Source organism: Nuphar pumila, chromosome 10 (assembly GCF_984573655.1).
Source record: "Nuphar pumila chromosome 10, dmNupPumi1.hap1.1, whole genome shotgun sequence".
Taxonomy (NCBI): Eukaryota; Viridiplantae; Streptophyta; class Magnoliopsida; order Nymphaeales; family Nymphaeaceae; genus Nuphar; species Nuphar pumila.
In genome coordinates, this window is record NC_143258.1 from 94,198,610 (window position 1) to 94,211,084 (window position 12,475).

At 38.2% G+C, this 12,475-nt stretch overlaps 1 protein-coding gene across 5 annotated transcripts in view; it reads right to left on the reverse strand.

The window, feature by feature from the left end:
• Positions 1–12,475, reverse strand: part of LOC149827414 (uncharacterized) — a 68,474-nt gene that overhangs the window by 41,014 nt on the left and 14,985 nt on the right. For 4 of the 5 annotated variants that reach the window (XM_090019355.1, XM_090019352.1, XM_090019354.1 and 1 more), the window contains 3 exons: positions 8,335–8,440; positions 4,645–4,786; positions 4,412–4,545 (listed from right to left, as the gene is read on the reverse strand). In XM_090019355.1, coding sequence (XP_089875481.1) covers positions 4,412–4,545; positions 4,645–4,726 — 216 coding nt within the window. In that variant the 5' untranslated portion in view covers positions 4,727–4,786; positions 8,335–8,440. The remainder of the gene's footprint in view (positions 1–4,411; positions 4,546–4,644; positions 4,787–8,334; positions 8,441–12,475) is intronic. The other variant, XM_090019353.1, reaches the window with a different exon arrangement.

Consider the following 12,475-nt stretch of genomic DNA (forward strand, 5'->3'; position numbering starts at 1 on the left):
AAGGCTCCTTTTTGTGGTTATAAATAGGGGCTCTCCCCTTTGTATTTCTTCATGGCTTTGAGTCAAAGCCCAAGTTCTCAATAAATCGATTCCATTGTTTTTATGCCTTTGTGCATTTGTGAGTTATTTGTGAGTTGTGCCTTTGTGCACAAGTGTTCTTAAGTGTTCTTATTGTGCATTCGTGGTGGGTTTATTATCAAGAATATTAAGGTCTTGATCCTAGTATCTTGGTGGAGATACTTTTACACTAGCTTCAGTATATAGGTATAAACTGTAAGCAATCTAGGGGGATTAATTGACACTTCCTTGATGATCTTAAGGAATACGTTTTCAGATCCAGGCTTCCGCATATCAAGATTTCAAACTTAAAGGGAGTTTCTATTGACCATCCATTCAACCGTACTTTCTTTCTGAGATTATCAAGGGGTTTTCAAAGGTGCTCATACAGGACACTTTCATAGATAAGCATCAAAAACTTCCTGAACAACATTAGGCAGGAGATCTAAGTTGTGTTTAGTCTCTAATTATCCTATAAGCCTCTACGTGCAAAGTTGAATAAAAAAGACCAAAACATATTAAATGATACTATCGAGAGAGAGAGCATGGATTAGATATGGAAAAATGTATACATAACCAAGAAGTTTTGAGAGAATACCTAAATGAAACTTGCTTTGATACCCATCAAGAAGTAGGAGTCCAAGTAGAAAGTGGAAGCACCATCAGATGTTTACCAAAGTTGCCATATTTCTTTACACATTATTTCTTAATAAAGGATTGAAGGATAGAAAAAAGTGACATGACATAGTAATAAAATCTCTGCCATTTTTGCTAGAGCACCCTACTTCTCCATCTTGGAGCCTATGGACTCATTTGAACACCTGAAATATCAGTGTGACCTGGACTAAATATATCCAACATGTAATTCATAATCTCATTGGCTACATTATGGATGAAGCTTTTCTTTTTGGGGGGGGAGGGGGTTGGTGTTTGGGGAACAAGTAGGTAACAATAGTTACTTATCAGCTTCAAACACCTGCCACTTGATAAATTGTATTAATGAGTAATCTATTACAATTTTGTCAAACAACAACAACAACAACTACGCCTTCATCCCAAAACAATTGGGGTCAGCGATATGAACCAAAAAGAAATTCATTTTGGGTCTTCCACATGAATCCTTTTCCTCCAATCATTTCTATCCAACGCCATGTCCTCGGTGAGGTTCAAAGCATTCATATCCTTTCCTATCATCTCCATCCAAGTCTTCCTAGGCCTACCCCGACCTCTTTTAACTAATATATTTTCCCATTTCTCCAACCTTCTAACTGGAGCATCATTAGGCCTTCGCCGAATATGTCCAAAACACCGTAAACGATTCTCTCGCATCTTATTTTCAATGGGTGCAACACCTACCTTCTTACGTATCTCTTCGTTCCGAATCTTATCTTTTATTGTATTTCCACACATCCATCTAAGCATCCGCATCTCAGCTACACTCATTTTTTGAATATGATGTCTCTTGGCAACCCAACATTCCGTACCATATAGTAAAGCGGGTCTAATAGTCGTCCTATAAAACTTTCCCTTCAACCGCAATGGCATTCTACGATCGCACAGCACTCCAGTAGCACTTTTCCATTTCATCCACCCAACCTTTATCCTATGATTTACATCTCCATCAATTTCTCCATACTTTTGAATGATGGATCCCAAATATTTGAAATAATCATTCACCGGTATATCTTGCTCACCAAGCTTCACTACACTCCCATCACTACTTCGTTGCTTACTAAACCGACATTCCATATATTCAGTCTTACTCTTACTCAACTTAAAACCTCTAGCTTCCAATGTCTGTCTCCATAATTCTAACTTAGCATTAACCCCAGCTCTAGACTCATCAATCAAAACAATATCATCAGCAAACAACATACACCACGGTACATTTTCTTGAATTGATCTCGTAAGTTCATCCATCACTATCGCAAATAGGAAAGGGCTTAAAGCAGATCCTTGATGTAACCCAATCGTTATCGGAAAATTGGTTGTCACCCCTCCACAAGTGCGGACATTGGTTACTACTCCTTCATACATATCTTTAATTATACTAATGTACTTGAGAGAAACACCTTTCTTCATCATTGTCCACCAGAGAACGTCCCTAGGTACTCTATCGTATGCCTTCTCTAAATCAATAAAAACCATATGCAAATCTTTGTTCATCTCTCTATATCTTTCAATAAGTTGTCTAAGAAGATGTATAGCTTCCATAGTTGATCTTCCAGGCATAAAACCAAATTGATTCTCCGATATCATGACAACCTTCCTCAACCTAGACTCAATCACCCTCTCCCAAAGTTTCATAGTATGACTCATGAGTTTTATACCACGATAGTTTGTGCAATCTTGTATATCACCCTTATTCTTATATAAAGGCACCAAAGTACTCTTCCTCCACTCATTAGGCATCTTATTTGTTCGCCAAATCAAGTTAAAAAGATTTGTCAACCATTCTAAACCTTTCTCTCCCAAGCATTTCCAAGCCTCGATAGGTATACCATCTGGGCCAACTGCCCTTCTTGATTTCATTTTCTTCAAAGCCTCTGCAATTTCTTTCTTTTGAATCTTGCGCATGAAGTCACGATTTATCTCATGAAAAGGAATAGAGAAGTCTCCAAGATCTTGAGCATGACTATCATTAAATAGCTTATCAAAATAATCTTTCCATCTCTCCTTAATCTCCTCATCTTTGACTAAAACCCTTTGCGTTTCATCTTTGATACATCTAACCATACCCAAATCCTTCGATTTCTTATCTCTCATCTTTGCAAGCCTATAAATATCCTTCTCGCCTTCTTTGGTATCCAACTTGTCATAAACCTCCTTATATACCTTAGCCCTCGCGTTTCGAACAACTTTTTTAGCTTCCTTCTTTGCTATCATATACTTCTCCAAATTCTCATTATCACGACTCTTACTTAGATTTCTATAACACTCTCTTTTAACCTTAATAGCTAATTTGACATCCTCGTTCCACCATGATGTATCCTTACCTAGTGGTGCACCGCCTTTAGACTCACCCAATACCTCCTTAGCTACTTTTCTCATACCACCCGCTATCTTATTCCACATTGATTCTGAATCCTCCTCGAGACACCAATCAACTTCCTTAACTACCTGCTTTACAAACATTCCTTGTTTAGCTCCTTTCAGTGCCCACCACTTAATTCTAGGATCTATCCTATGTCTATCCCTTTTGCGGCATTGTCTAATTCTAAGATCTAAAATTAAGACTCTATGTTGTGTAGCTACACTTTCGCCTGGTATAACCTTACAATCGATGCAACAACCCCTATCTCTCTTTCTAAGTAGGAAAAAATCTATTTGACTCGTATTAACCCCACTTTTAAATGTTACTAGGTGAGACTCCCTCTTCCTAAACCAAGTGTTTGCTAAGATCATATCATAGGACAAACAAAAATCTAAAATCCTTTCTCCACTTTCATTTCTTTCTCCTATACCATAGCCTCCATGGATATTCTCAAATCCATCCCTACTAATGCCTACATGTCCATTAAGGTCACCGCCGATGAAAAGCTTTTCTCCATAAGATGTCTCTTGTACTACTCCATCTAAATCTTCCCAAAATTGATGCTTAATGGAATCATCTAAACCTACTTGAGGTGCATAAACACTAATAATATTAATAATATCCGTACCTAATACTAATTTAATAAGTAAAATTCTATCACCCTTCCTACGGACCTCAACTACATTATCTATAAACTGACGACTCATAACAATCCCTACTCCATTCCTATTCCTATTTATTCCTGTATACCAAATCTTATATCCCCAAGGTTCTATCACTTTAGCTTTCTCACCTACCCATTTGGTCTCTTGAAGACATAAAATATCAATCTTTCTCCTACACATAACATCTACTAACTCTACCAACTTACCAGTTAAAGACCTTATGTTCCAAGTGGCTAACTTCTTTACCCCCACCCGTCCAACAAAGTGAGGGAACCCTTGCCTATTTGACACCACACCCGGGCGCCGGTGTGACGCGTCGCTTCTGGGCGACGACCTAGCAACCCTTGCACATTTATCACTGCCTCCGGGCCTAGAGAGTACAGCGCGTCGCTCAGTAGGGAACGCCCCAACGAAATTCTCATATTGGTTCATTTTCATAGGATATGACAAAGTTTTTATGCTGGCTGTCACAGGCCTACTGCAACCCTCCTCCTTTATCCGGGCTTGGGACCGGCAGTGTCATTTTTCAAAATTATAATAAGCTCTCCAAAATTTTGTGAACAAACTAATTGAAAAGTAGAGAGTGATAGAGGTCATCCTAACAAAGACAACTAGAGTGTCATGAAAGAACACCAACAGAATGAGAACTGCAAACCTTGAATCTCCATAAAAAATTTGGGGATGGCATTATTGCAGCACCCTGCTTCGGAGAATTCGCCGACTTCATTTCACTTGTTTCTGATGGAAATAAAAAGCTTTCATCAAATGCAAAGCCCGGTTCACCTGAACCTAAGATGGAAAAGAACATTGTATAAGATCATTGCCATTTTTAAATAAAAAAAAAGAAATCACTAGATACAATGATTAAGATTGGGAAGAATACAATACCAAGCTCAGATACAACGGGCTTGCTACCAGAACGCCGGAGGAGAGGACTATTTGCGGGTGCTGTTATATTAGCTCCAAACATAGGTGGAGATACTAGTGATGATGTCTACTCACTTTGGTTGATTCTGATCCCTATGAGGGCCTGCCACATACAATCAACCGAGTTAAAAGAAGAGGTAAGTAGTCTATTGAACTCTTTAAAGCATTAAATGCCCCTCATACAACAAAAGCTAGACCTTATTATTAGTAATGCTATTTCTGGTTATCTCAGTAACTATTTATGTGTATGTTTGTTAGCATTTTACATGCAAAGGCGGCATGATAAGAGAAGAATAACATGTGAAGCAACATTTCAAGACCCTAGCTCATGCATGGCCATAACAAGGAGAGAGCGGATGAGAGAGAGGGGGCTGGGAGTGGGGAGAGGAGGGAAGCAGATGCTGCTTCGATTTGAGGGGAGGCTTGCCTCCAACACCTGAGAAGGTGAATTCTCATTAACATTCAATAATCCAAAACACATTACATGGAGTATTTAAGTATTACCAGGTTGGGTTGGATTAAAGAGACCGACCGGTACTTACAACCCTACACAAGCTCAAGAATAGGTCAACCTTTCAAACCGCTGCAGAATCCATGGGCAGGCAAGCAAGAGACAACCTTGTGAATGAAAACATCTTAGTAGCCAGAGGAAAAGAAAGCAAAAGTGATTCCCGTAGTAGTGGTGACTGTGAGTGAAATGGGAGCATCTTAAACCGTGAAAAAGTTTGTGGGAAAGCAATACAAGTGCCGTGCTGTCAATCAAAGAAGTGGCGTACTGCACACTAGATGGTGACAATCCAGTAGCCAAAAGCATCACGGGCTTATGCTGAATCAGCAAAGACATGTGTGTGTGAGGGCCCATTTTGCCCTGTCACTACATTCACCCCAGCAGAACCTCCTCTCTAACTGAATGGACTGAACCTACCAGTGCAGTCTTAGGGAGGGTCACAACACAGCATCATGCAAAGGAACTTTTAGATTTCTTTAGTAGAAGCAGCCTGTCAGCTATGGCAGATTGGTCGAGCAAAGTGTTATAGGTTGGAGCTATCAAATTTGCTTCGTAATGCTAGTAGGATCACTTAGATCATGTACTACAGAATAAGGACTTCATATGATATCATATGGACTATAAGTGCAAAGCTAAAGAACCAGAACAAATTTGATAGAGCAAGTAGTGTGAATGCCTGCACTGGACGATGTAATGCAACTTAATAGATCAACCGCTATGTCACAGGGACTCGGCCAACTAGGTGCCGCACCTGCGTCGACGCTACGCGACGCGACGCTACGCGACGCGACGCGATGCGATGCGATGCGGGTGCGGCACCTGGTGCTGTCAATCTGATCCGGGGTGTGGTCAACGCACCCAGGGTCATTTATGTCCAACTTTTGGACTTTATATATATAATTTTTTATATTTTTGCCGCACCCCCGCACCCGCACCCATGTGACATAGATCAACCACGATGACTGAACAGACAAGATTATGGTTAAACTCAAAGTTGGCGAAGAAGGAAGCAGAATGCAAAATGAACTAAGACGCAAAAGGGAGGAGGTGAGGTTTTTTCCGGATTCGGAAGCTTGTTTAGAATTCACAAATTAACAAAAGAGTCAAAATGGTCATACTATCTAATACTACAGCTATGTGAATATTTGATTTTTTTAAAAATGCTACAAATAATTATCTTTCTTTTTTTATATGTGACTTTCTAAAAAATGCTCATGTAACAAAAATCAACATGAACATCCTAAAAATTCAGATAAAAATCATCATTCATTTAGACCATAGAGCAAGAACAGATAAGCTTTAGCGTAAGAATCTATAATAGTTAATTTGTTCTTCTTACAACCAGAAGCAACTTTTGAAGACTTTGCCTATTCTTTCAGATGAATTACCTAAAAGGCCTTTGATTCAGTAACAACATTTTTATTTTTAAAGAAATTACAGAAGATGAATTATTGTTCATATCATGATTTACCATTCAATTATAGGACAACTATAATTTCCTTTACACAAGAATCAGAATTCCTCAATCGAGTAAATGTGTTATTTCTTAATAAAAATTCTTGTGTTCAAAATCTGCCTTTGGAAGTGCACTTCCCATGTTATGGGAAGCAAGTTTCAGGAGCAGCTACTATAAAGCGAGCTTCCAAGGACATGTAGAAGCTTCCCATAACTAAGTAAACCCAAGTGTAAGCGTTAATGAGTTGGATTCTTAATAGAGTACTAATAGCAAACAAAGCTTTGAAACTTAGACGGTCAGGTGCCAGTGTGAAAATATCGTCCCTATAATTGCCTCCATTTCACATTAAAGTGATCAAGGTTTAGGACTTAGCTAATATTGTGACACCTGTTACTTATTGCCATTTCAGAGTATGTTTTGCATGATGACATGTAAAAACAAAAGGCAAACTTCATAAATAGCTAGTTAACATGTAAACTGCAGCAGCACCAAGAAAACTGGAACTTGTAATCACATCCAGCAATTGCAGATAATACATGTCCAGCATGTGATTTATCAGAAAGCTGGAGAGACGCTGATGACAGTTCAAAAGACAGATAATTGGCCACCAGACATAAAGCCAAGATAGAGGATCTTATCATAACGGCATGTAATCTACGTCTCAGAGATAATTATTGCCTATCCCTATACAGTTTGTTTCTTCGTTTTTTTTTCTAATAGGAAAGCTAGGGGATAACCCTCGTAGGACTCTACTCCGGTTAATTTCTAGGGAGAACTCCATCAAAATAGCCATATCCCATCCATGTTACTCTTTTCCTATCTTGTTTTTTGTAACTTGTCATTTTGAAAGTCCAGAAATTTTTGCTTTGACATCAGGGACAAAGCTCTCTTCCTAGTACACATTAGGAAGAGTTGTAGTTGTACAACATTAGCTACCTAAATTTCAGTAGATGCTAATTGACTAAAGAAAACCATGCCTCTACATCAAATTAGAAACAAATTTTACCTCTATCAGGTGTGTACATTTTTAATTCTCGGTTGGTCAGATGATCCACTCACCACCAAGAATTGAAAAGAGATCAGCAGGCACAAATAAAATGTGCACAGTGATGAAGAGGAAGAAGGCCATCTTTATTTTATCTTACTTTCATAATATATATAATCTTGACAGGATGGATGGATATTTAGAACTAAGAAGGATGCTAGCATCAGATCTCTTTCTTGCATCTTGGTCAGAAGGATGGGAAAGAAATGGCACTTGCTGAGGCTTTGAAGGCTATCCAAGAATAGTGCATTACATCGCTGGAACATAATTCTAGAAGTTTTGAAGAACAGTACTAATTCTCTAGCCATTCAAATGCTTATTCAGTAAGGCATTCTCTCATGGGCCATGATCAAATGGCTGGGTTCAAATTTTCAAATTCAGGATCTAATGGATCTAGAAAAAATGGGAATACAGGGAAACAGTTGCTTTCCTCATAAGGTGCCACCTACCGAACTATGTTTGCTGTTTGTCTACTGATCTCTTTCATTTTGTTACTAAAAACTTTATTTAAAAAAAACAGAACTGTTACATAGTCAAGTCAGTGCTTGATAGTTGACCAAATCTCCACGGAGGTATGTGATGAGGCAACCCAAAAATTTTAAAAACAAGAGAACAAAAAACATAAACAGAATCCCCACCGACCTTCAAGGCTGTTGCACTTGCACCTACACATATGTATGTTGAGTTGTTTCATCCTTCTCACAACTTTGCCCACCATCAAACTAAGAAAGCTACCATGTTGAATATTCTGTTATAACAATTACCAGATAGCAATAAAGCTTCTATACAATCTCAAAAAGCTCGTGTACATAAGAAAACAGTTATACACACATGTATATATAGGCCATGTATGCATGCAAAGTCGAGCAGCAGATCAAGCATAAAGGCTTGTTATTGCTTAAAATTCAAGGAAAAAGAAACTCCTTTTCCCATCTCTCTAGCTTTTCCAACGATAGCATGGATTCATTGAATATGCATTCTTGAGCACGAATTGCTCGAGGCTTGAGAAAATACATATAAGCAAAGACAAGTAAAACAAGAAACGGGAAGCTCAGTTTGGAAGACCTTTCGGACTGCCTAATAACAAAGTCACTGAGTTTAGTCATTCAAACGTGCTAAAAGCTCAAGCCAATCTTTTAGTGTTAGAAAAAAAATACTTTGAGATGAGTCAGAGGAGGCAAAGGCCATAATCAAAATTCTAAAACCCACAACTTTCACATAGAAAACAGGAAGATTAGCACCTTTACCTGGACATGCTCTTCCATTTCAAACATATGATGGATTACACTGTAATAATTGTTAAGTTGTACATGTATATATATAATGATGTAATAGGTAATACCCTCTAGGGGTATTTTTGTCATTTCATAGCATTGTAATAGGTTGTGCCCATTAGATACTTTCGTTCTTTTACTTTATTTTGTTCTTTTTGCCCTTTTCTGTTTTTATAGGGACTATTTAGTCAAAAGACCAAATAGAACTGTTGGACTTTTTTTGGACTAGTCAATAGAATTGTTGAAACAGTCCAACAGCTATATTTATAGATGTTAGAACAGTCCAACAGCTATATTTGTAGCTGTTGGAACAGTCCAACAACTATATTTGAGACTACCTCTTATGTATAAATACGGATGAACTCCCTTCTTGTTCTCCAATGCTTTTCTAAAGCATTCTAACTCACTTTGTGAGTATATTATGAATAAAATATTATTTATTTTATTCTTGCTTTTCTGCTTTAAATTGTCCTTAGTGTTTGTTTGTATTGCTTATGTTGGCACCTTGTATTATCCCATGGTGGACTTGTGCATGTGCACATTGTATTTGTATTATCGTAAGCCCTTTGTGGTTCTTGCTTTTGTTTTTCTGCATATTTTGTGACATGGTATCAGAGCGAGTGATTCTTGACCTTAGTATCTTGTTTGAGTTTGTTCTTCGAAAAAAAGTTGTGGATTGATATATATATGGCTTGGACTCGAAGATCTTGTATTTTGGTATGTATCTCTTGTTTAATTAAAAAAAAGGTATTTATAATTTTCTTTTCAAAATTTGTTTAAAATATTATGGTTATTTCTTGGGTATGTAAACTGTGTTTTTTGAATCAATTGGAATTAGAGTTTTGTGAAATGTCTTTTAATGAAATATTATTTTAATGACTTGTGTTTGTTTCTTTTGACATTAACTGTTATAACCTCAATTTTTGTAATTTATTTATTTAAATTTATTTGAAAAAAAACCGAGTATTTAAGGTTGGATCCGTGTTTGGATCCAAATGGATCCAACATATGGATCTAAGATCCATAAAATGGTCTTTATATCCATATTCATAATAAAACTAATAATATAATAATAAGAAGAATATATAAATAAAATTTAAATTTTTATTTATTTAATTATCCGAGGATCCACAGTTGGATCCATGGATCCATATAGTTGGGGGTCGGATTACGGGCCTCGGGTCCGGACCCGAGCCGCGCCCCTGTAAGTTTTTTTTTTAAAGGCAAGGGGCAACCCGATAAGGGTTGCCCGATAAAACCCTAACAAATCAGGAAAGAGGGGGGGTTACACAGGCGTAACCGAAACCCCACCCATCTCGGCAAGAAGGGGGGGGGGGGGGGGGGGGGGTTCGGCGATAAATGGGAGGTGGAAGAGGGGGGTCTCACCCTCTTCCCTCATCTTTCTCTTTCTCCCTTCCCTCGTTTCTCTCTTTCCGCGTCTTTCTCTTTCTCTCTTCCCTCGTCCCTCTCTCTTTCGGTCTGTCAGGGAGTGCTTTGGGGAGGTGGAGGTCGCCGGAAAACAGCAGCCATCAACAGCCACCGCGGCTACGGTGAGTACCCCTGTCACAGCAGCCGCAAGGGACGCGACTGCAACCTTCGATCGCCGGAGAGTTCGCCGGAAAATTCTTCAAAAAAAAAAGGTACGGGCTCTCTCTTTTGAAATCGGGTGAGAAAGGGGGTATAAACTGGATCGTATGTAAAAAATTTTGGGAAATCTCATTTTTGATATTATGTGGTTTTTGGCTTTCGGTGGGACGAATCACAGGGAGTTAAAGTGCGAGTTTTTCACATGCTAATATTTCACATGCTCCTTGAGAATGATTTATTTTCAGCAAGCAACGGAAGTTTCAAATCGAATGGGTTTAGGGTTTCAGGATGGCATTTTTTAAACCATTAAGAATCGGTGATTTAATATGAGTTTGGGTATGATTTGTCTTAGTTGGGAGTTTCGGATTTTAGGGTAGGATATGGATACATTAGTTTTTCTTGCTCTATGAGGTCCAAGTTCGCGGTTTAAACCTGTTTCTAGCTTAAGGGTATTCAGATTTTTTTTTTTTATTCAGCATATTTCAATACATTTTTTTTGAAATTCTGTTCAGACCATATAGTTCAATGGAAGCCTAAGATTTTATTTTTGCTAAATGTTGGTGATTATACTTGTGTCTAACCCGATTGGTTACTTGTGTGCATGTATTAGCTGCCTACTCTTTTTGTATTCAGACTATTTGATGAAAGGGTATTTGTTTCTTGCTTAGGGTTGATAACATAGTTCAGATGCAATCCAACAACTTAGAGTTCAATCAAGACATTGATAGAACAGTCAAACTTACATGATTATGTTTTTGTTTAGGAAGCTCATGGTATTATCATTTTATTCTCATACGAAAAGAGATCTGTTTCCATATCTTTTGTTGTATATCATATCTGATCCCAGGGATGTCTGGTTGATATGGGGCATGATTCTAGAGGTTGATAAAGACATGGGACCCAGTAACAAAAGAAGAATTCAAGCCAACTAGGTTTCTGAGTTACATGAGCATGAAGTATTGCTTAAATTAGCTGTCGTAAGTTAGTCTGGCAGTGCTAATAAAAATGTATTTTTCCTATTTGCCGTTGTTGGCAAGATCCTATCTGAGTTCTTGAAATCCGATTCCTTGAAAACAAACTATCACATTTTGTCTCATTTACATCATGTGGATTAGACATCTACTTTTTGCATTCAGAACCCAATTTACCAATTGAGACAACCTTCTACATGTTAAGTTGCACTTTTAATGTAAGTTTAAAAAAAAAAAGGGAGGCAGTTCCATTGGTGCCTTCCTAATCTCCCTCCTCTAGGTATCTTTGTATATGCCTGAACGGGTTCTCGGGCCCTCTTTGAAGAAAGGGCTGACTGCCAGGCCTTGGCAGTCTCCTGCGTGGGCTCTGGTAGAGTCTGTGCAGTGACTGTCAGGCTTAGCAGTTACCTGACAGCCGTGTTGGACCCCGAAGCAGGGTCTGTACCAGTTGAAATATCCAGGTTTTGTCTTTTTATATGCTTACAGGATCAGTTCAGATTTCCTTAACTTGTAATTAGTTGCTTTCCAGGTACAATTGTTGGGCTCGATTGAGCCGAATAAAAGTTTGCTTTGAGCATGTTGAATTCTGGAATTCTCTCTATTAATAATGGAGTCAATTGTACCCCTGTGAAAGCATGAGTTATTCACGTGCATATGCTTAGATGATCATGCTTCAGTGAAAGTGTCGATTTCACGATTGTTCATATACGCACACTGAAATTTATGAGTTTTGCATGATCGTTCACATGTTATAATTGGAATGATGCATTTGACAGGAATTGTGCAATGAATGAAAGTATGCATTGCATGTTGGTGTGGGAACTCGTGCTCATGCATTTAAATATTATTGATTTTGTCATAGATGAATATGCATTGAAAAGCATGTGAAAAGAATGCATAGTGGCATGTGATTGAGGATTTTTGCTTATGAATGCAGTGATGATCAAATTG